This window comes from Hippocampus bargibanti, linkage group LG06 (genome assembly GCF_051943395.1).
Source record: "Hippocampus bargibanti isolate YZ-2025 linkage group LG06, ASM5194339v1, whole genome shotgun sequence".
Classification (NCBI taxonomy): Eukaryota; Metazoa; Chordata; class Actinopteri; order Syngnathiformes; family Syngnathidae; genus Hippocampus; species Hippocampus bargibanti.
In genome coordinates, this window is record NC_142739.1 from 6,609,197 (window position 1) to 6,632,500 (window position 23,304).

Sequence of the window (23,304 nt, forward strand, 5' to 3'; positions counted from 1 at the left end):
AAGGTGGGGAAGGACGTCCCCGCGGGCGAGTGGGAGCGCGAGAGGGAGAATCGTGCGAGCGAAACGAGGAAGGGCGCGCGAGGCGCCCCCCCACCGCTCCGCCACTCTGAGGCCACTCTGCCCTACTCGTCCGCCCTGACCGCAAGTTCCTCCTTTCCAACTTCCCTTTTTTACGCGAGCCGATCGCTGAGAGAAATTCGTCCAGGTTCTCACTGCCCCGAGCTAAATTATAATTATAGCTACTTTTGCGTAGTCCACCCGGTCTTCCTCCGTTCCTTCTTCTCCTCCGACGAGTAACGGCAAAAGAAGCGGACTACGGACTTCCCAAGGCCAACCGCCTTCATTCTTTTTTCAGAATCGGAGATTCAGGAAACGTACACTGCGCTTTTAAGGCAGCTCCCTCTCATATTTTTTTTTACACTGTTGCAATTGGTATAAGACCTGGATAAGGTTTAATCATCGTTGTTACGATCATTCGGGTTTGTTTTTGTTTTTTTTTTCGTAGGTTTTCAGACATAACCTATGAGCTTCGAATCTTTATTTTGTCGACGGATTAACAAAAAGAGGAAACCGTCGCGACGGACGGCGCCTCTCGCCGTTTCACACTTTTATTCATTTTGAGGAGGTTGTAACGGATGGGATCACTTTATCTTTTCAGAGACGACAATGACTCGCACTTATGTAATCAACGGGTTTATTTCCTTTTTTGCACGATGCGGAACCGGTATTTCACAACTGCGATCCCGGAATGCACCCCTTTAATGCCGATTACATTTTTTATTATCGATTCTCCCATGATAAAAAGGATACATGAATAAAACAAAATTTTAATAATAATTAAGATAAAAGAATAAAATAATACAAATTATAATAAAATCATATTTTCTATGCGGTTATGCTTTTGTCTATCATTGGGTGACTTTTTACAGATTTCTCCCGAGTCAACTCTTCTAATTCTTTAATGGTTAATTTTTATCGATTTTTACCACTCTGGAACGAACTCGAGCCCTCACCTGTGAGGCAATCTCTCGTAATTCCATCAATCAAAAATCTTCAAAGTAAATCCAATTCAAAATAAATCCACAATTCGGCTAAACTAAAATTACACTTTTTCTAAGACCAAAAGGGAAAGGAAATGGACCAAGAAGAGACTCTGAGCTCTCGAATCTCCAGAATCTCTATAGTTCCTGGCCATTTCCCCGGAGATTCAGGTCTGTGTTGATGCCGTTGGGCCGGTCCATGCCCGACGGATTTCAGAGCCTGAATACATCCGTGGTCCCATCTCACTCAGGCCCCTATAAGTCTAAGGGAGAAGGGTTGCCGTCCTTCTGGTCCAGGAGCTCAAAGGCTCGCTGACCGCACCTGTTCTCTTTCTCCTTTTTTTCTCCCCTGCTTTTCTCTCGATTTTGCAATCGTCCCTGTTTTATACCATTCGTCACATGATTCATTGCATGAGGTCATGGAAAATTCTAGAACATTCTATATCCTCCCCATTTCATCCATGCAGGGAGGAGGAAGTACAGTTCATTTCGGGACACGAAGGCGGTCTTCTCCGGAGAGAGGGCAGTTCATTTCGGGACATGAGGAGGGTGTATCAGTTCAATCCAGGACACGGGGGCGGTCTTCTCCAGAGGGAAGGGTCATGCTTGCTCAGTCCTCCTCTGGCTTGAACTGGTTTGATCCAGCTGGACCTCGCGTCTCATGTGAGGCTGACTCATATCCTGTATGCGAATTTAGCCTTCCGATGATAGACAATTTCTCTTTTAAGCGTTTTGCAGCTGGTTATAATATATACGCATTTGCGTATTGCTAGCGTTTCACTCCCGTTTAAATTCTTTCTTTTGTTACACATCATATGACATCACTGGGAGGTTTGCGATGATCACAAGGCAATATTCTTCACTCAAAGCGGTTACAAAGCATTGCATAAGCATTTGATTAATAACTCTGTTCCTCTATTTGTTGTCTCGCAACGACTGGTTAAATAAAGAGGAAGTATGTATGAAGAAAAGGAACGCTTTCTCTTTTTTTTTAAATCACTTCTTTTACACTTGGTCAATTTCTTGTGAATTGTCAAATTCTATAATCATCTTTGAATGGCTTTTTATAAGGCATTGACTGGAATGCTTTATTTTAGTAGTTACATTTTTACCATATTCTGACTGGTTTATACTGATCTGGCCTGGGGCTGAGCTAGGATCCCTCTGTCCCCATCTAGTGGTAGAATTGGGAATTTGCAGCAGGACTTAAACCATCCAATTTCATTTCCTAGGCTCGTTACCTTGACACATGCCAGGTGGGAGACATAGGTACTCCAGCATGTTCTGGGTCGTCCCCGGGGTCTCCTGCAAGTGGGGCATGCTCGGAACACATCACGAGGGAGGCGTACTGGAGGCATTCTAATCAGAAGCCCGAGCCACCTCATCTGGCTCCTCTTGATGTGGAGGAGAAGCGGCTCGACTTTGAGCCCCTCCCGGATGACCGAGCTTCTCCGCTTATCTCTAAGGGAGAGCCCGGACACCCTACGGAGAAAGCTCATTTCGACCGCTTGCATCCGGGATCTCGTTCTTTTGGACACAACCCATAGCTCGTGACCATAGATGAGGGTTGGGACGTAGATCGACCGGTAGATTGAGAGCTTTGCTTTTTGCCTCAGCTCCTTCTTCACCACGACAGATCGGTACAAAGTCCGCATCACAGCAGACGCCGCACCTATCCGTCTGTCGAACTCCCTCATTCGTGAACCAGACACCCAGATACTTAAACTCCTCCACTTGAGGCAAAATCTCCTCCCCGACCCGGAGATGGCATTCCACTCTTTTCCGACTGATTTCTCTGCTGATTCCCATCCCAATTCTGAACATCCATGCTAAAGCTTCTGCTCCCTTGACTCCATCCTGGAAAAGTGGTATAAAATGAATGAATGGATGGATTGACCCATCAATCTGAAGTGTCAAAAATAGCTAGGCTTATTTTACAATGCAGTGTGAAAAGTGATGTTTTTGGTGATGCAAGGATTCCACTTGATGTTGCTAATATGGATGGTTGTTCATAAATATGTTTCATCAAAGTTTCACCATCATGGGTATGTCTCCAGCTCCTAGCTAAAACTTTGGTGGCTGTTAAAGATGACAAGTGGGTCTGCCAGTTTGCAGTAGAAGCAACAAGTAATCTTTCCACCTACAACAATGCTTTGGATGAGAAGGTACATGCCTATTTCCTTCCTTAAAGGACAACCAACGTCACTTTTTTGTTTTTTAACTGACACAAGAAAAACGTTTTATAGCATCCAAAATACCCAAAACACGCAGTAGGATATTTTTAGTCAAGTGCAAAACACCAATAAAAATAACTTAGTGTCCAAAATCTGCAAAAAATTGAGCTGCGAATTGGGCATTTTCAGAAAGTCCCACCCCCAGTTCGTGACGTCACGCCAAGCCGTCTTGCATTGCTTGTGAATCAACACAATGGCTTCAGATTCGGAGAATATGCTTTCTTGTTACACATCCAGTTATGAATATGATTCAAATAGTTCTTAAGAGGAAAGCATACATGTTTGCAATCAATTATAGAATTTATTTGTGCCATTTTGAGGCAACATTGGGGGAAAATCTCTCATCCAAAAAAAGAGGCACAAAATGGCGACCTCCAGTGGCCACCTCCGTTTCCACAAGCTGATAAATTCCTTATATGGCGCTTGGATGCCCTCTTCTGGCCTTCTGGCGGCTTTTGGGTGCAACACGAGGTCCCCAGACCAAACAAATACAGCAAAATACCTTGACGTGATGGAAGGACCGCTAGAATGCGTCTTTTTTTACGGTCAGGGGCGGTCCTTTGGTGACGTCACGTACGGACTCGTCACCAACTCAAAAACAAGACTTCCCCGAATATTTAGCGCAAGTCTTAAAACGTAAAATATAGCTATATGCGGTGAAATCTTTATAAAATACGCTCAGTAGAAGTCATTTGAAGCCATTTTACAAATTATGGACACAACTTGTCCGAAGACGTCGGTTGTCCTTTAAAGGATGAAACCATTGCAACATAAAGTACTATTTGTAATTGTTTGTTTTCTTCCCTTAACAGTGCTTCCTGTATCAGTGTATTGGAGTGACCCTGCAACATTCTTTTAATAAGGAGTTTGTTAAAAAACAATTGCAGGAAATCCTCCTCATAGCGCGACACAATGAGGCTGTTGAAAGAGAGGTATTGTCAATTAAGTTACTACAGCGCTGGTTTTGCTGGGATTAATTGACTCGAATTAAACTTGTAGTTCTTTTCTCAAATAATTGCTTCTTTTGTGGGGTTGGAGTACTGAGCCAAAATGGCAGCCAGATGGGCGCCTGCCAAAATGTAATATTAATAAACCAGTGGCGGTCCGTGCATTTCACACCTAGGCCTTCATTGAAGTCCTGCTTAGTCCGACTTGAACAAATATCCCTCGTAATACCATAATTTATGACACAACGGCTGGAGATATCATTTACAAAAGCACACGCACGCAGTACTGGGTGTGGCATCACCTTAATCGTCTACAACACAGGCTATTTTCCGGAGCAATTACACATCAATAAATTTGCATCAGCAATTAGAACTTGTCACTATACGTGATACTGCAAACACTTAAAAATAAAAGGAAATTTAAAATCATTTGTCCACAAAGTTTTATGAAGTCCACCAAGAATATGCAATCTTTAACAAGATTTTACGCTAAATTACAAAATGTCAGTTTAATATAAGAAAAACAACAAAACGTTCACAAAACGAACTATTTGTTGAAAATAAAAGTAAACAAATCTTTTTCATTTGTTCTTGAGTATAGGCCTACATGCGATAGCGACACAATCACACAAGTCTCTGAGTACTTCCACTACAATCACACAGCTGCGCCAATGCACATTATTTACACACTGCAGAAGAGCAAGATTTTTTTTCATTTTTTTGTAGATTTGTCATTTCATTTATTTACCATTGATTTAATATGAATGAAATAACATTTCAAAAACATGTTAAAAATAAATAAAAATGTTTGCACTCACCAAAACGGGTGTCCTCCAAAACACAAAACAACAAACAAACAAAACACAAAACAAAACACAAAATCCATTCTCCTTTCTTTCCTCAAGAAGACTTCAATGACTTTGTTGTGCAGTTTGTCTGTGCGTTTCAGGTCCAACAATAAATCCTTTTCTATCGACATAGAGGCCAGTGCTGAAAGCCGCGTCTGTCCAGTTGTGTTTCTGGCGTATGTTTTAATTCGCTTTAAGGCCGAGAATGACCGCTCAACACAAACCCTTTCCCAGCCTGGGACAGGTTAGCTCGCTCGGGGAACAGTATGTAGAATAATTATATATATATTTAGAAAAAATATTTTTTTAATAAAATTGACTTTTATTATAATTATGACAATGATGTCTGATTATGTTAGGCCAGCAGAGAAGGCCCACCACTGTAATAAACCATACCTGCCAGCTACTCCGGTTTTGCCGTTATGATTTGGGTTTCATCATCCCAGTATCGTATCCAAATTTAGAATTGGTGATTGGCTCAGTGCCAGCTGTTAGCACGCGCATGCACAATTCATCTGAAGGAAGCTAAGGGCCGTTCCTGGAATCAGAGTGTCAAGAGTTAGCATCGTTTTTATCATTGTCATGTAATGATACCTGCCGGACAAAAAGTAATGCAGTGTGAAATCTAAAGGAAAACTACAGTCGTTTTCTGAGGATTATTCCCAAGCATTTCCAGGAGTATACTTTGGTAAAGAAAAGGTGAAAATTAGGCAAGTTTGTTATTTGAGTTTCATACCTGGAAACCTTGACTAATAGATGCCTTGATATGTCTATAAAGGGTAGAAACACTTTAAATAAATAAATATATGACGGACCGGGGCCCCTGGACCCAGGCATATTATTAGGCATTTCTGGTTTCAAAAGTTGGCAGGTATGATAAACACTCTCATGAACAATCATCTATTTTATCATTTAAACGTTTATCTTCAGTAAACTTTGTCATATTTTAGTGAATAGTGATTTTTTTTTTCTTTTGACTTCAAGACGGCGCAGCTCATGTATTTTGTTTTTCTACTTTCATTCCTTTCATCACTTGGCTGCTGTGAAATGTAAATTTCTCCCCTGTGAGACTAATAAAAGGCAAATCCAATCCAATAGCAAATGACAAAAAAATAGAAACGCCCTGTAATTGGCTAGTAACCAATTCAGGGTGGCCCCTGCCTAGTGCCCAAAGATGGCTGGGATAGGCTCCAGTACCCCCCCCCCCCCCCCCCCCCCCCCCCCCCCCCCCCCCCCCCCGCGAGCCTAATAGGATAAAGCGGTCTGGAAAAGGGAATGGGGTTAAACAAATAGCAACAATTATTTTTTTTCATCTTGAAAATGAGTACAACTGCGAAATAAACAGTTTCTCAGTGAATGCGGTTGGATTGATATATTTTTTTGTTTTTTGTTTGTTTGAGCAGGAAGGTGGATTATTTAATAAAATTAACATGTCATTTGCATTCCTCTTTTGGTCAGGGTGTGGCTCTGGGCATTGGCTTCTGTGCCAACAGACATTTAGAAGAAACTCTTGCCAAGCTTGACGAGTTTGGAAAGTCTGATGCGTTCAAGAAATCCCCAAGTATTTTCAACCTGCTCAAAGTAAACGATTTTTCATCTATCCATCATTTTCTGATCATTTCGTTTCCAATCATAATGAGTTATTTCCTCAATTTTACTGTCTCCCTAGGATCGAAATGAGATTGAGACAGAGAAGGTAAAAAGCACTTTAATCTTGTGTTATGGTCAAGTGGCCGTGAATGCTCCTTCAGAAAAAATCCTCAATCGAATTGATCAAGACATTCTTCGCTGCATCAGTAAACACTTTAACACAAAGGTAATACAAACACTGGTGATACACTTGACTTGAGGGATGTTTGTTTGCGGTTGTGGTCACAAAATTAAAACAAATCTAATTAGGTCTATATTCCCCAAAATTATTTTTAAGTGTCAATCAATTTACAATATACTGTAGAGAATTAAGCAGCAATTAATTATACAGTAAAGTCTCGTTATATCGATATTCAAGGCAGTCCGAAAAAATATCGATATAACCGGGGCTATCGATATATCCGACCCTGTTTGCATGTAATTTTCTCCGTGCGTGCATAGAAATAGTATCGATATAACCGGGACTATCGATATATCCGATATCGATATAACGAGACTTTACTGTAGTTATAGTTTAAAATCAACATGTCTTTGTATTTTTTCTCCCATAATCAATGTCTTATCATTATTTTTTCAACAATAGAAAATATTGCAAATTTACCTTGTAAATTGCAACCGTGTTTTTTTTGTCTGTTATCTTGGGTTTCATTCTTAAAATTTATATTTGGCATTGTGACTGTAATACCTCTATTTCATACAGGTTCTTGGGATTAAAGTAGAGACAAAGGTATCGTCACAGGGATAGTTGGGCTATTAAAATGGATCTCTCATAACTTGAAAGTTAACTTTCTTACTTTCCTGGTCTTTTCCCCTTTTCTGGTGGACACGCTTGCAGTGATGCTCTCTTTTAAATTTTTCCTTAAGCTTAAAAGTCAGAAATCTGTTTGCATAAAGAATTTTCATTTGCAGACAACTCTTTACAACCTTACAGTGAAGAAAATAAGTACAGTAAAGTCTCGTTATATCGATATTCTCGGGAGTTAGAAAAAATGTCGATATAACCGTACTGTCGATATATCCGTCCTGCGCCGAACTGCATTAACAAAAGCCGCCAAAAGGGCATCCAAGCGCCATACAAGAAACGGAGCTGGCCATATGAGCTCGCCATTTTGTGTTTTTTTTTTTTTTTTTTTGGTTGAGAGATCTTCCCCCAATGTTGCCTCAAAATGGCACATATAATTCTTTAATCGATTGCAAACATCTATGCTTTCCTCTTCAAAACTACAGTGTATTTGAATCATATTCATAACTGGATGTGTAACAAGAAAGCATATTATCCGAATCTGAAGCCATTGTTTGGATTCACAGGCAATGCATGACGTCTTGTGGTGAAGTCATTTTTGTTGGTGTTTTGCATTTGAATAAAAAGTGACATCGGTTGTCCTTTAATACACAGTATGGAATGTACGGTAATTTTCAAAATCATCACGCTTCAGCAGACAAAACAAGAAACATTGTTGCAAAAAACGATTGCATTCATATACAGTACAGTGGGCATGTACATAACACAACAGGGAAACTGCAACGCTTACATCTTACTGTATTATGTATGCAATTTAAAAAAGTCATCAATCTTCTTCTGCTTCCCATTTTTACCTTTTAACACAAACACTTCAATCTTGTCTGCTACACACGAGCTAGCGCCTGAAAATGAAAATGGCTCTGCTACACGGGAGATGGTCACGTAACAAACTCACGTGACCAAGTCACGTGACCAAGTCGACCAATGGCACGATCGATGGCGTGTATCAATATAAACATAGCAAAATGGCCGGCGGGAGATGAAAAAGAGCACCGTAGTAACCGGATTATCGTAAAAACCACGAATCGTACTAAACGGAACTAAATATACATAAAAAGACTAGAAATGTGCACTGGAAATGAAAATAGTGTCGTAATAAGCAGTATTATCAATATAAACGATATCGATATAACGAGACTTTACTGTATTTGTGAACACCGTGCTTTTTTGCTATTCCTCCCACTTCGAAAACATTGAGGGGTCTGAAATTTTCATCATAGGTGCATGTCCACTTTACGAGATAAACTAAAAAGAAAAATCCAGAAATTACAATGTATGCTTTTTTAACAATTTATTTGTGTGATACAGCTGCAGTATTTGGACACCTGAGAAAATGAATGTTAATATTTTGTACAGTAGCCTTTGTTTGCTATTACAGAGCTCAAATGTTTCCTGTAGTTTTTCACCAGGTTTGCTCACACAGCAGGAGGGATCTTGGCCCACTCCTCCATACAGATCTTCTCTAGATCAGTGATTTTCAACCACTGTGCTGCGGCACACTAGTGTGCCGTGAGAGATCGTCAGGTGTGCCGTGAGAAACTATCCAGTGCCCCTTTTTCAAATTAAAATTTTTACAAACATTTATTAATCATTTTCTGCCAATATTATGTCATTGTCCTGTGGCCGTGCTGAAAAGACTGGGAGGGTAATTTAATATTCGTCCGTGTGGCATCACGTCACTGATTCCTCTTTCCTGCGAGATGGTTCGTGGTGTGCCGCAAAAAAATTCCAATGTAAAAAAAGTGCCGTGCTTCAAAAAAGGTTGAAAAACACTGCTCTAGAATCTAGATCAGTCAGGTTTCTGGACTGTGCTGAGAAACACGGAGTTTGAGCTCTCTCCAAAGATGTTTGATCGGGTTCAGGTCTGCAGACTGGCTGGGCCATGCTAGAACCTTGATGTGCTTCTTACAGAGCCACTTCTTGGTTTTCCTGGCTGTGTGCTTTGTGTCATTGTCGTGTTGGAAGACCCAGCCACGACCCATCTTCAATGCTCTGACTGACGGAAGGAGGTTGTTCCACAAAATATCACAATACACGGCGACCCCAGTCATCCTCTCTTTAATGCAGTGCACTCGTCCTGTCCCATGTGCAGAAAAAAGCCCCCAAAGCATGATGCTATCATCCCCATGCTTCACAGTAGCGATGGTGTTCTTTAGATTGTACTCTCCATTCTTCTTTCTCCAATCACGCTTATGACCACAAAGTTCTATTTCGGTCTCATCTGACCACAAAACTTTCTCCCATGTATCATCAAGAACGGTGGTACCAGCTCTTTTCAGGTCATTGGAAAGGCAGGCGGGCTGATTCCTTGTCACGATTTGCGAGGTGGTGATGGCGGATTCGGATCCCAAAAAGCAGGCAGGAGGGAGCAGGAGGTTGTTTGACAAATTGTATTAAAATAAAGGTCAGCAGTAACAAAATGGAAAACATCAAAATGATCTGAATGGAAAAAATACAAAGTAGCAAAAGAAAACCAAGTGTAAAAGTCCGCCAAGGTTAAACAAACACGTACACGATGCATGCTGCAACCAAGCAGCAAACAATGAATCGGCACCGGATGATCGTGCCAGGTGTCCTTTTAAGTGTCATTGATTATAACGACCAGCACCTGCGAGGTTGCCGGCAGGGCTGACGTCGCTACCCGCTGGTCGCCAATCTGATCGGGACGACCAGCATCTGTGCAGGTGCACGCGGGGCCGCCAGCGCCCCCCGTTGGTCGCCAACCAGATCATGACAGTCTTCAATCACGGTTTGCAAGGTGGTGATGGCGGGTTCGGATCCCAAAAAGCAGGCAGGAGGGAGCAGGAGGTTGTTTGACAAATTGTATTAAAATAAAGTCAGCAGGAACAAAATGTAAAACATCAAAATGATCTGAATGGAAAAAATACAAAGTAGCAAAAGAAAACCAAGTGTAAAAGTCCGCCAAGGTTAAACAAACACGTACACAATGCATGCAGCAAACAAGCAGCAAACAAACAATGAACCGGCACCGGATGGTCGTGCCGGGTGTCATTTTAAGTGACAGTGATTATAACGACCAACACCTGCGAGGCTGCAGGCAGGGCTGACGTCGCTTCCCACTGGTCGCCAATCTGATCGGGACGACCAGCACCTGTGCAGGTGCAGGCGGGGCCGACAGCGCCTCCCGCTGGTCGCCAACCAGATCATGACATTCCTCACCTTTCTTAAAATCATTGAGACTCCACGAGGTGCTATCTTGCATGGGGCTCCACACCGATTGAGATTAGCTTCTTCCATTTTCTCATGGTTGCTCCAACAGTGGACCTTTTTTCACCAAGCTGCTCGCCAATTACTCCGTAGCCTTTTCCAGCCTTGTGGGGGTGTACAATTTTGTCTCTGGTGTCTTTAGACAGCTCTTTGGTCTTCAGCATGTTACAAGTTAGTCTTACTGATTGTATGGGGTGGACAGGTGTATTTATGCAGCTAACAACCTCAAACGGGTGCATCTGTTTCAGGCGTGCAGGTGGACTTCTAAAGGGGGGATTTACTGGTCTTTCGCGGTCAGATTTCTAGATGATACACAGGTGTTCAAATACTTATTTGCTGTATAACACAAATAAATTGTTAAAAAAAATCATGCATTGTTATTTCTGGGTTTTTCTTTTTAGTTTCTCTTTCACAGTCGACGTGCACCAATGATGAGAATGTCAGACCCGTCCAAAATTTCTAAGTGGGAGAAATAGCAAAATAGTAGGGTGTTCAAATACTTTTCATCACTGTATATTTTCAACGTCTCCACTCTAAGGGTATCATTTCGTCAGTGGTATTGACACTGTGATGGGAACTTTTTGCACCTAAATTGCTTGATGGTTTGCTTTAAAGTCTTTGTTGCTCATAATATTGAATGGAACAATCATCTACAAAACATTTTGGACTAAGCTCTTGCATCATTCATGGATCACGATTAATGAACAAGAACAGCATTGCTCAATTGCTCGTATTTGCTTTTTTTATTGTGATCTGAAATCATCATTATCAAAATAATTTCAATATAAAAAGTTCTGGATTTTGGACACTGCTCCATGAATGTCGAGCAGGCCACTTTTCATTTTCTTTACATCTTCTAACCGCTTGTTCTCAGTTTCAATCAGGTCTGTCACTTTCTAAACCATAGAATGTCTATGGCTGTTTCACTAACCTCATCAACGTTGATTCAAGCCCACATCTACAAAAATGGGGGCTCAATCTTAATGCTAGATTGTTTTTGTTGCTCGTGATTCGAGCATTTACTTTTGCTTTGCTGTTTCTATAACATGGTACTGGCGGTGGTGTAGATAATGTATTTCATTCTCCCAGAATTGTGGTATTTGAGCCTGGATCCAAAACCTTGCGATGTTTCTGTCCTCTCTCCTTGCTGTTTGGTGTCCTACATTTTTTGTGCCTGTAATTGTGTGTTTGTGTGTGTGGCCATATCATAGGATTTGACAATGAAACTAAGTTTGATCCAGAGTGTTGGCCTTGTTGCCAAAGCCATCAATGGGTGTGTAAAGAAACAAGGCTATGTCTTCTCCCGCAAACAAGAACTCATTGCTCTTATCCAGGTGAGTGATCAACACTTTAAATTGCTCCATTTAGCAAATGATGGAGCATGTGATGAGCACGCCGTGTGCTTGACCGTCGAGTGTGCTCAGTCCTACCTCCTGGATGTTGTATGCTCTCTCTCCTAGTTTGTGTGGTTGTCCGACAGGTACTCTTGACATCTGACTGCATTCGAAATGCATGCATGTTAGTTTAATTAAATATTTAATTGAGTGGGAGTTATTATTATTTACCTGGGTGTGAAGTAACAATAGGGCCAAAATCAGAATGAATTACTTGATAACAGATAAGCACCTCACATTAAATTTAATTTTGTTCACATTTGACCTGGTTTATTTATAAAAGCAGTCAAACCTAGATTTTCACCAGCAAGTCATCTTTTGTGGTTTTTACTAAGGGCATTGACCCTGCCCTGTTTGGTAGTCTAACTCTGGTGATGCTGTGAATCAACAAACAACTAGTACAATACCTTTTCACTTTTATTGGTTGGTTAATTATTCTCTGATTTGTTTTCTTGGACAGGATTTTATTAAGTCAGAACCCGCTGATGCGCTTCGGACTCCAGTGCGTCACCTGGTCATGAGCACTTGTGCCAACCTAATGTATCCTCCTATGTTCCTCAGGAGTCTCACTGTTGAAGTAGACTAGTTATTGATATTTAGTTTCATAAACACGCAAACAAACATTTTCCCCAACAAAGGTATATTGACAGCAGACATTGGCAAACTGAAGAAAACAGATATGAGATTGATGTTATTATTTCATGGTGTGACACAAATGTATTTCCCTAGTGTTTTATCCTTTGACCGGTTATGATTCAGCCCCCTCGACCCTGCACTGAGTGAGAATGAGAGCTTTGATTTGCTGAAGGTGTGTGTGAACAGTGTGTTTTCTCTTCCTCCTGAGCCGCACACTCCAGAGAAAATAACAAAAGAAGAAATACTAGACCCCAAGCAAAGAAAGGTAAAATGAGCGCAATCTCACTTTATAGCCCGTAACCCACTTAGCGTAGGTTAAAAAAAGTTCATATCAGACTCCACCAAACATTCACCAGATGTTTGGCAATAGTTTTAACGTCTCTCGTGAAAAGAAAAGTACATGTGAACATTTGTAACTTTGAATACACCTTGACAAGAAACTTTCACTGCTTGGAAAACTCAATTGATCGCCGCTCAGTGGGATGGAGGCTTAAGATACAATCTCCACCAAGTACTACATTTTTTATGCTGTATTGTTAGCCAAACCAACACATTTTGTGTGCAGGCCTTGTACAAAGAAACATTGTCTTCACTGCATGAGTTACTGAGCAGCATGCTTGGTAAAGACCCCACACCTGATAGTTTACAGTGTGTATTCAAGGTAGGCCTCTTATTTTTCGAGTATTTTGGTACTTTGTAGCAATGCTGTATTCGTGATCCTCAATTACTGAGATACTGTGCTCAGAAAAATGATGCGGAAACTGTTTTCTATGTGTTCTGAAATGTCACTTGACATTATGTAGGTCACAGGCATTTATTTGGGATATAATTTTTGCACCATCATTTCCAATTATTTGGTCTGGGAAAAAAAAAGAAAATAACTGCCGTGATAGTTCTTCACTTTCATGAGCAATCGATGTGGAAAAAGGAACATACATGTTATTCTATAAAAATTCATTTGTAACAAAGCCACTGTGTACATAACAAACCGGCTAGAGATCATGGTCTCTACGTGTACTGTAGTGCAGAGGTGCCCATTTTGTAGATCTCGATTGACCTGTAGCATCCATCCTATCTAATACTCTATCAAAATTATTCAACAATAAATTAAAATAAGGCAGGTCATCATTAATGTACGGTGGCAGTTAACCTTTGTCACCGAACGTCTACAGTTGCAGGTTGTGAACAGATTTGTTGCGCTGTATCTTTTAACGTTTTAATTAATCTCATTCAGCTTGTTTTATGTAAAGTTCACTGATGGCACGGACAAAGAATGGGAATCCAGAAGGTTGAGAGAAGCTTTTTAAAACGGAACACGTGAACTGCGATAGTTAATCGGCTCTTGCTCATCATGGCATGCATGTGCATGCATGCACGGAATATTGCACGGAATAATTTGTTTTGTCATATTGTCTCTATGCTGTCATATTATTTGTTATTTAGTTTTTTTTTGTTCTTTTGACTTCAAGACGGCGCCGCGAGAGTGGCTGCCTTTCCAGCAGCTCATGTATTTCGTTTTTCTACTTTCATTCCTTTCATCACTTTGCTGCTGTGAAATGTAAATTTCTCCACTGTGAGACTAATAAAGGCATATCCAAGGCATATCCAATAGATAGATCTTACTGACCTAAGAATACATCTTAGGTCAGAAAAGTTTGGGCACCCTTGGTCTCGTGTCTTAAGGAACATTGTGATTAAATGCAATAAAAGATACTGAAGGTTATTCACAACCACTCTGAGCTGATAAAATTACGCTGAAGCACCTCTCTTGAATTAAACTTTAAATTTCCCCTAGCAAAACCCAGAGTAAAAGGCATAGAATAAACAAGGAAATTGTAGTATGAAACATCAGTTACACGTGATGTACTGCAGTGCCTTATTTTTTTCAGGGGGAGATGGGGTGGTTTACAGTGAAATGAAACGTGAATGTCACTAAAAGCAGCACGCCTGACTTTTGTACCATGTGTGACAAATCACCTAAGCGTTGTGTTATACATGGTCACAGCTTTTGTTCCTGGGTTTCAGTTCCATAAGATTTTTACTGTTTCTCAATGGGAAGTTAAGATCATAAACGCCTTAATTTGTATTAATTGATTATATTATACGCTTTTCATGTTTATGTTGGATGTATAATGGGATGTTTACCATAATACTTCTGAGGTGATTAATATATATTGTGATGTCACGAGAGGCCGGCTCCTGGAGGGCAAATACATTTCCCTAAAATGGCTTCACCCAGAGAGAGTTTTGGCCCCATCTGGTGGAAGGCAGCAATTCAAACCCCACACCTGATCACGGCTTGATTGGCAAGCAAGGCTTTTAAGGCAGAGAGCCTATGAGTGTGGAGGACGGGGAGACAAGCTCCATTGCTGTGCTCTGTGGAGAAACTGATTGCTGCCTAGAACTCATCGCCAGTTGGGACCATACGACAGAACACTGAATTTGGACCCTTGCTAAAGGTGGCTAGGCTACCTAGGAAGGACATCAAGAGGGGTGAGGCCTAGAAACACATGGAAAAGAACTCCGTCTTCAGTTCACCTCAGAAGAGACTTTATTATGATTTAAGTATTGGGAGAGACGTTATTGCCTTTGTTGCTTGTGAATTCCCCCTGAAACCCTTTATTAAAACCTTTGTTTGCATTCAAACCTGTCGCCCATTGCACTCCTTGTCCTGTCCCGCTAAGAGTTAGCCTCTCATGGCATTACTATATATATATATATATATATATATATATATATATATATATATATGTGTGTGCACGTGTGTGTGTGTGTGTGTGTGTGTGTGTGTGTGTGTGTGTGTGTGTGTGTGTGTGTGTGTGTGTGTGTGTGTGTGTGTGTATATGTATGTATATATATATATATAGTAAAGTCTTGTTATATCGATATTCTCGGGAGTCTGAAAAAATATCGCTATAACCGGACTATCGATATATCCGATCCTGCGGCATGTAAATTTTCTCCTTGCGTTCATAGAAATAGTATCGTAATAAGCAGTACTATCAATATAACGAATATCGATATAACGAGACTTTACTGTATATATATTATATATAGCCTATTTTACTTCCTGTCTTTTTGCAACCAAAAACTGAAAAGTCAAACCAAAAATTGAAAAGTCAACCTACATGCTTCCGTCCGTTGCTCTTTATTGTGTCATCATTGTGTCTTACACAGCACATTGAATGCTGGCTGACCTCAACACTAGACCATGAGAGAGAGAGAGCTATCTTGGCCACTGCTCATATGCTGACTCATTACCTGCACAATATGACAGTAAAGGTGAACACAGACTCTGGTGCATGCCCCAACTGCTTTTGCAAGACTTTTAATCGAAACTTTTCTCCCGTGCTGCCTTGTCTAGAACATGATGTCCTTCCACAACCTCGGAGCTCTCCTGGGTCGACTGTCTCTACGCTGCTCCGATCCCCACCTCGCTGTCCGCACCACCGCCATTGACTGTGTGTACATACTGCTCACCATCCAACTTCGCTATGAAGGTGAGGACACTATTTTTTTAATTCATTTAACATCGATCAACTCTTCATTCCTTGTGAAATAGAGCCCAATTCCAATGGAGTTGGGATGTTGTGATAACATCCCAATTCCAATGGAGTTGGGATGTTGTGATAACATGATTTCCAAATTATACTTAATGTTCAAACTCATGCGCTTGGTTGTTTTTAAACAAATAATCATGAATTCATAATTTTTTGGGCTGCAACACATTAAAATAAAGCTGATGTTCTGTTTGCAAATGTTTTGCCTCACCTTTTCTTTGAGCAACATTCAATAAATGTTTGAGAAGTAATTCAACAAATTGTTGAAGCTTTGGAGGTGAAATTCTTGCCCATGTTTTGTTTGATGTACAGCTTCAACTGTTCAACATTTCGGGGTCTCTGTTGAAATGTTTTGCGCTTTATAATGCGCCCTGTTGTTTTAATGGGAGACCTGGACAGCGGGGCGGCAAACATATTTTTTTGTTTTAATATGATTTTTGTAGGAGGACGAATATGACACAAACCTTGACGTTTTCCAATGCTGTGAAAATGTAAATGTGTGTCAATGTTTCCAAGCATTGCCTCCAAAATGCATGCACATCTTAATGACGTCACTGTAGTGTGCAAAGAGTAAAGTATTTTTAATTACCTTCGCGGTCCAATTCTCACGTCTTAAAGCTTGTAACCATAACATTTGCCATTTTTTCTGAAACGGGTGTTCACCAGCAAGAATTATGTAAACAAATTCTCGATATGAGCTCTTTCTAGTCTGACAACCAATGGAACGATATTATTATGATTCAAAAGCATGTGTTTTCTGCCTCAAAGATGCGCTTGCAACTTCAGTAGACTTAATGTATGCATACATATGTCACAAAGATTTGCATCATCACCTGCGACACATTGGCAGAGTGGCATGACAGGCACGCGGCATTTATAGACAAACCGGTGATGTGTAATGGGCCATGGACCCAAAGATAAAGAGTAAAATAGCTGATGAGAACCCAGTGACGTGCGGTGAGGTTCGTGGCTGGTGAGGCACCGACGTCATCACAGTCAGATTTACAAACATGAACTCCACAGAGTAGCTTATTCACCATTTGACTGGCAACAGTTAACGTGTTTGTTTAAAATGTCATGTCAGCATTCTTTATATACTGTATACAAACTAGCATAGAAAAAAAGAATTTAAAAAACGTTATTATCGTGTTACTTTTACTTAAATGAAGTCCAAGTCTCTCTGTCTCAATGGAGATCACTGCCTGTGAAGAAAGTCGTCCTTGATCAGTCCTGTTCCGACTGTGTTTTCAGTCTTTTCAGTGCTGCGAATGACCGCTCCACTGATGCTGTAGTAGATGGAACAGTGAGCACGAGCTGGAGCACCTTTGTCGCTTCAGGAATAGTTTCAATGAGATCCTTCTTGGCCAAAAAGCTGAGAAGCTGTCCAGGAGATTTACATTCATCCCTCACCGTTTGTGAGCTATACATTCTGGTGTTTGTCTTCCTTGAATTATTATCTCCTGCCTCGATTGAAAGTCCAGTTTCGAAAATTCTTTCAATTTAGATATGTAATCCACCATTCTGAAAATAAGGCCAAGCAACGCGAGAAAAATTACTGGATGGTTGCACTTAACTTTCTGTTTACTGTAGCTTTCTGTCACTAATTCTATTATTCTGCAGCTGAGGATTCGCAAGCAGAATCTCTCAATAGCGCCCCCTGTCATGAGGCAGGAGAACTGTGTGCCTCACCTATGCACATAGTTTTGATCAAGATAAAATAAAATAAACACTGTAGTACAGTGTTTATAATCTACAGTGACTGTACATTATATACACCAGCGAAAGTGTAGAAATGTAGTCCATATACTAAAAGCTTTTGAACACTTTAATAGCGATATGCAGAGGGACATCAATGCGGTCTCATTGCAGAGCAAGCCAGCACAGTTAGCATAGTGATAGCGCAATCCATAGTGAGGCTCAGACGGCTGGTGCCTCACTGCTCGTCTCACTTAGTATTTGACCGGTAAATGTGAAAATTCAAAAATTGTGAAGTTTAATGGAAAAGAATGTTAAAGTACAAATCACGAAATAAATATAACTGTTTAATTTATTTTGTCATTTGATATTTCTATGATGACAGGTGAGGCACAGCCTCACCTGCCTCCCCTGACTGCACGTCACTGTGAGAACCGTGGATTAAACATTTATTGGACGTAATAATTTATTTATATATAATTTATTTTTATAAATGCATGCTGTTTTATTGCAGTCTGTTAGGGGCCCAGATAAGGAGCCCATTATAATAATAATAATAATAATAATAATAATAATAATACATTTTATTTCTAAGCGCCTTTCAAAGCTTTCCAGGACACTTTACAGTCATTATGCACATTCCATGTAGTTATTTTTTCGAATCCTGAAAGAAAAAGTACATGAAAATTTTGATTTCTTAATTGCATTCCTTTAATTTCATCAAAGCAATAAGACTTACGGTAATTCATTCACATTGTAAGGAAGTTAAGTTTGGGACGGCATCTTTATTTGTGCCACAGTGGAGAAATGTATATTTTACACCAAGAAAAATAAAATACAGAAGGTGCTGTAAAGGCAGGCACTCGCGCAGCACCATCTTGACGTCAAAAACAAAATAACAAAATAATGTGACACGTCTGTGTAAGCTCTCAGTCGTACAGGAGTGGTCCATCGATTAAGTTTTCTTCAGCCGTCATCTGTACTTCTTTGAAGGTGTCGGACGTTTCGCTTCTTATCCAAGAAACTTCGTCAACAAACTAAAGCTTACTGGTAGTTTAGGCCCTATATATATATCCCTACTGTCCAGACATGGCGATGACGGACTCTGCTATGATAGGTCCCTGCCCACAGGTTGGGGGGAGCAGAGGACTATTCCCTGCCACTCCACTGATTGTTCCTATTGTACTGACTAACGACTTGCCTGAATGCCCCACTTCCACCGGTATCACCTCATCAGTATTACTAATCCTATTTTGCCTAAGTAGGCTGTTGTACGAAACATCCAAATTGAACCTCACCCCACCATATCAGTTTAAAGAAGGATTCAGCTGTTTCATGAAAATCGCTTCTTTTACTCCCCTTTCAAACCATTTTATGTTCTTTTGCTAAGATTTTAACCTCATTGTCGTCATATGAGTGGTTGCTAGCTTTTAGGTGCATATGTACTGCAGATCGAGGCCCACTAGTATCATCCCTGCGATGTTGATAGTCTTTTTTTGAGATTTTGTTTAGTCTCCCCAATGTCAGAATCAGAATCAGAATCAGAATCATCTTTATTGCCAAGTATGTAGAACACACAAGGAATTTGTTTCCGGTAGAACACGCTGCACTAGTATCGTTGTCAAAAAAACTGCTAAGTGGCACTATACAGTACTATTTCCTTACTGCTTTTTACAATTTTCATTCTTACAATGTATTGAATAAACTACATTACTTTGTTTTTTATTTGGCAGCCTATCTTTTGGATGTACAAATGTTTGCCTTAAAGTGTTTATTGGTTTGAAATAAGTAGGAATTTTGTGTTGCCATAGGACTCTGTAGTTTTTCAGAAACTCCTGCAATGTAAGGTACTGCTACTCCTCTCCTTTATGTATCTTCAGAATTTTTGGTTTCATTCCTTATTCTTTCTCTCTGACATTTGTTAAATGACCACTGAGGGTACCCAGTTAGTGAGTGATCTCCTGATATGTTTCAACGCCTTTTCTCTACCTTCGACGCTTGTTGCTATTAATTTAGCCCTATGCTGGAGGGTTCTGATAACTCCGAGTTTGTGTTGTAAAAATTAAGGCAAAAGTTAGTACATCCAAAAGATAGGTGCCAAACTTTGGGAGAGACATCCTTCTGCTGGTACGTAACTTAGAAAAGGCCACTTTTAAATTAGCTGACTTAAAGAACCACCTCAGATTCAATCTTAAATATAGACAGAGCTGGTTAATTCCTAAATGCTTGAAGCAAGCACCCTTGGAACCTGGATACTTAGCCGATAAAATGCAACAAAATTATACGAGGAAAATACTAAATTTGCGAATTAGGAGACTTAACATAGAGATAAAAAACAAACAGTCAGAAATAGAAACTTATTATCAACGATTACAAACTGAACTTACCCACAAAATCTATCAGGAAGTGTGTGAATTTACCAAATCCGGATACATGAGGCACCACAGCAAAACCAAGGAGAGACAAAAGGCTAAATTTCAAAAATTACTTTTACAGAAACAATCACAGCTACGTACTTGTAAACACGGGAAAAATTAGGTATGAACAGATGTCAAGAGAGAATTGGATCAAAAATTCGTCAGACAGGATCTCTCAGAGACAGAAAAGGCGGTAATAACCAAAGGTTTAAATTTCTCAGTAACTCCTAAAACTATACCTACAATAGACCATATCACAGCTAATGAATCGGCTATTAAAAGTAACAAACTTCCGTATGCAGAGGCAGATGATCTATGCATTAAAATATCAGCCCTTCTTAGAAGTGCCAAACCACCTCCGTCCAACATAACATTAGAAGAGAGAAAGGCGTTAACTGCTCTACAAAAAGATAAAAATATTACTATTTTGCCAGCAGACAAGGGTAGGTGTACAGTGCTTCTCAACACATCGGATTATGAAGACAAAATAAATAGGTTAATCAGTGATTCTTACACTTATGAGCAACTAAAAAGGGACCCTTCCAATAGATACAAGAAAGAAATGATAGACTGGCTCCAAAAGTTAGAGAAAGGAAAACGTCTAGACAAACAGATGTAATTTAGATTATACCCTGGAGAGGCCACGCCACGTATCTATGGCCTGCCAAAAATACATAAAGAAGGGTTCCCACTCAGACCCATTGTTTATAGCATTGACTCCTCTACATACAATGTAGCCAAATATTTAAAACCTATCTTAGCCCACTTGGTTGGTAACACAGAATATCACGTAGAGAACACCACAGGGTTTGTAGAGAGGATCGTAGACCTCATATTGGAACCTGAGGAAACATTGGCATCTTATGATGTGACTTCTTTATTCACATCTGTCCCAACCCCAGCAGCAGTCTCAGTGGTGAGGAAGGGACTGCTGGCTGACATTTCTCTGCATGAAAGAACCAAACTTAAACCGGACGACATCTGCCAATTATTGGAAATCTGTCTTAATACTACGTATTTTCAATTTAGGGAGAAATTTTACAAACAAATTCATGGTTGTGCTATGGGCTCACCAGTTTCACCCATAGTGGCTAATCTGTACATGGAAGAGATGGAGAAACAGGCTCTCACATCCTTCCCGGGGACAATACCTAGACACTGGTTTAAATATGCGGACGATACTTTTGTCATAATTAAAAAACAAGAAATTCAATCCTTCACAGATCACCTCAACTCGGTAGATATCAACATTAAATTTACTCGTGAGGACATTAAAGAGAACCAACTTGCCTTCTTGGATTGTAAAGTAATTATAAAAGAGGACAGAGCGCTAAAAACAGAAGTCTTTAGGAAGGCTACACACACTGACCAATACTTACTTTTCGATTCTAATCACCCTTTACAACACAAACTCGGAGTTATCAGAACCCTCCAGCATAGGGCTAAACTAATACCAACACGCGTCGAAGGTAGAGAAAACGAGTCAAGACATATGAGGAGAGCACTCACTAACTGTGGGTACCCTCAGTGGTCATTTAACAAATGTCAGAAAGAAAGGATAGGGAATGAAACCAAAAATTCTGAAGATACAAAAAGGAGAGGAGTGGTAGTGCCTTTGCAGGAGGTTTTGAAAAACTACAGAGTCCTTTGGCAACACAAAATTCCTACTTGTTTCAAACCGATAAACACTTAAAGGCAAAAATTAGTACATCTAAAAGATAGGCTGCCAAATGAAAAACAAAGTAATGTAGTTTATTCAATACAAATGTAAAGAGCCGTATATTGGGGAGACTAAACAATTTCTCAAAAAAAAGACTTCATCAACATCGCAGGGATAATACTAGTGGGCCTCAATCGGCAGTAAATATGCACCTAAAAGCTCGCAACCACTCATTTGACGACAATGAGAAATCTTAGCGAAAGAACATACATGGTTTGAAAGGGGAGTAAAAGAAGCGATTTTCATAAAACAGCTGAATCCTTCTTTAAACCGATATGGTGGGGTGAGGTTCAATTTGGATCTTTCGTACAACAGCCTATTTAGGCAAAATAGGATTAGGAATACTGATGAGGTGATACCGGTGGAAGTGGGGCATTCAGGCCAGTCGTTAGTCAGCACAATAGGAACAATCAGTGGAGTGGCAGGGAGTAGTCCTCTGCTCCCCCCGAACCTGAGAGCAGGGACGTATCGTAGCAGAGTCCGGCACCGCCATGTCTGGACAGTCGGGATATATATATAGGGCCTAAACTACCAGTAAGACTTTAGTTTGCTGACAAAGTTTCTTGGATAAGAAGTGAAACGTCCGACACCTTCAAAGAAGTACAGATGATGGCTGAAGAAACTTTTTCATCGATAATGTGGCACAACACATAAAACACAGACGGTCTTCAGTCTTAAGTACTTTCTACTGTTTATTTTTTGCGGCTCCAGAGATATTTTTTATTTATTTTTGGTCATATGATTCACGTAATATGACTGCTGGAATTATGGTGTATGGTACAGTTTTAAGATGTCTTCAAATGCATGCATGCTTACCATTTTTCATGTCTTTCTGTGCATATGTTAGATTATGACATACTCTGCATTTTAATCAAATTTAATTTATCCTTCTGAATATCCAATCCAGGTTTCTCTCTTGACTATAAAGACGATGCTGTGGAAGGTCTATTGCCCCTTAAGGAACAACTGGAAAACCCGGACCGTTCAATCCTTTACAAGTCTTGCTTTGAGATAAGCAAGGTACACAACATTTCATCACATATCCAGTCAATAACTATTGCATGCAGGTCTGAGGATGTCAGAAATTCACGGTAACTGTGTTTCTGTTCCGTCAGATTACTCAGTGGGAAACC

General features: G+C 40.2%; 1 protein-coding gene across 6 annotated transcripts in view; it reads left to right on the top strand.

The window, feature by feature from the left end:
- mroh1 (maestro heat-like repeat family member 1) overlaps nt 1–23,304 on the top strand; it is a 90,869-nt gene that overhangs the window by 50,133 nt on the left and 17,432 nt on the right. For 4 of the 6 annotated variants that reach the window (XR_016115387.1, XR_016115388.1, XR_016115389.1 and 1 more), the window contains exons 19-30: nt 3,098–3,205; nt 4,087–4,206; nt 6,528–6,650; nt 6,739–6,885; nt 7,420–7,446; nt 11,961–12,083; nt 12,604–12,683; nt 12,903–13,044; nt 13,345–13,440; nt 15,957–16,061; nt 16,144–16,279; nt 23,079–23,191. Coding sequence is in view for 3 of the 6 variants with exons in the window: in XM_088999258.1 (XP_088855384.1) it covers nt 3,098–3,205; nt 4,087–4,206; nt 6,528–6,650; nt 6,739–6,885; nt 7,420–7,446; nt 11,961–12,083; nt 12,604–12,683; nt 12,903–13,044; nt 13,345–13,440; nt 15,957–16,061; nt 16,144–16,279; nt 23,079–23,191 (1,320 nt within the window). In the remaining 3 variants the exon portion in view is untranslated. The remainder of the gene's footprint in view (nt 1–3,097; nt 3,206–4,086; nt 4,207–6,527; nt 6,651–6,738; nt 6,886–7,419; nt 7,447–11,960; nt 12,084–12,603; nt 12,684–12,902; nt 13,045–13,344; nt 13,441–15,956; nt 16,062–16,143; nt 16,280–23,078; nt 23,192–23,304) is intronic. The other 2 variants (XM_088999260.1, XM_088999259.1) reach the window with 2 other exon arrangements.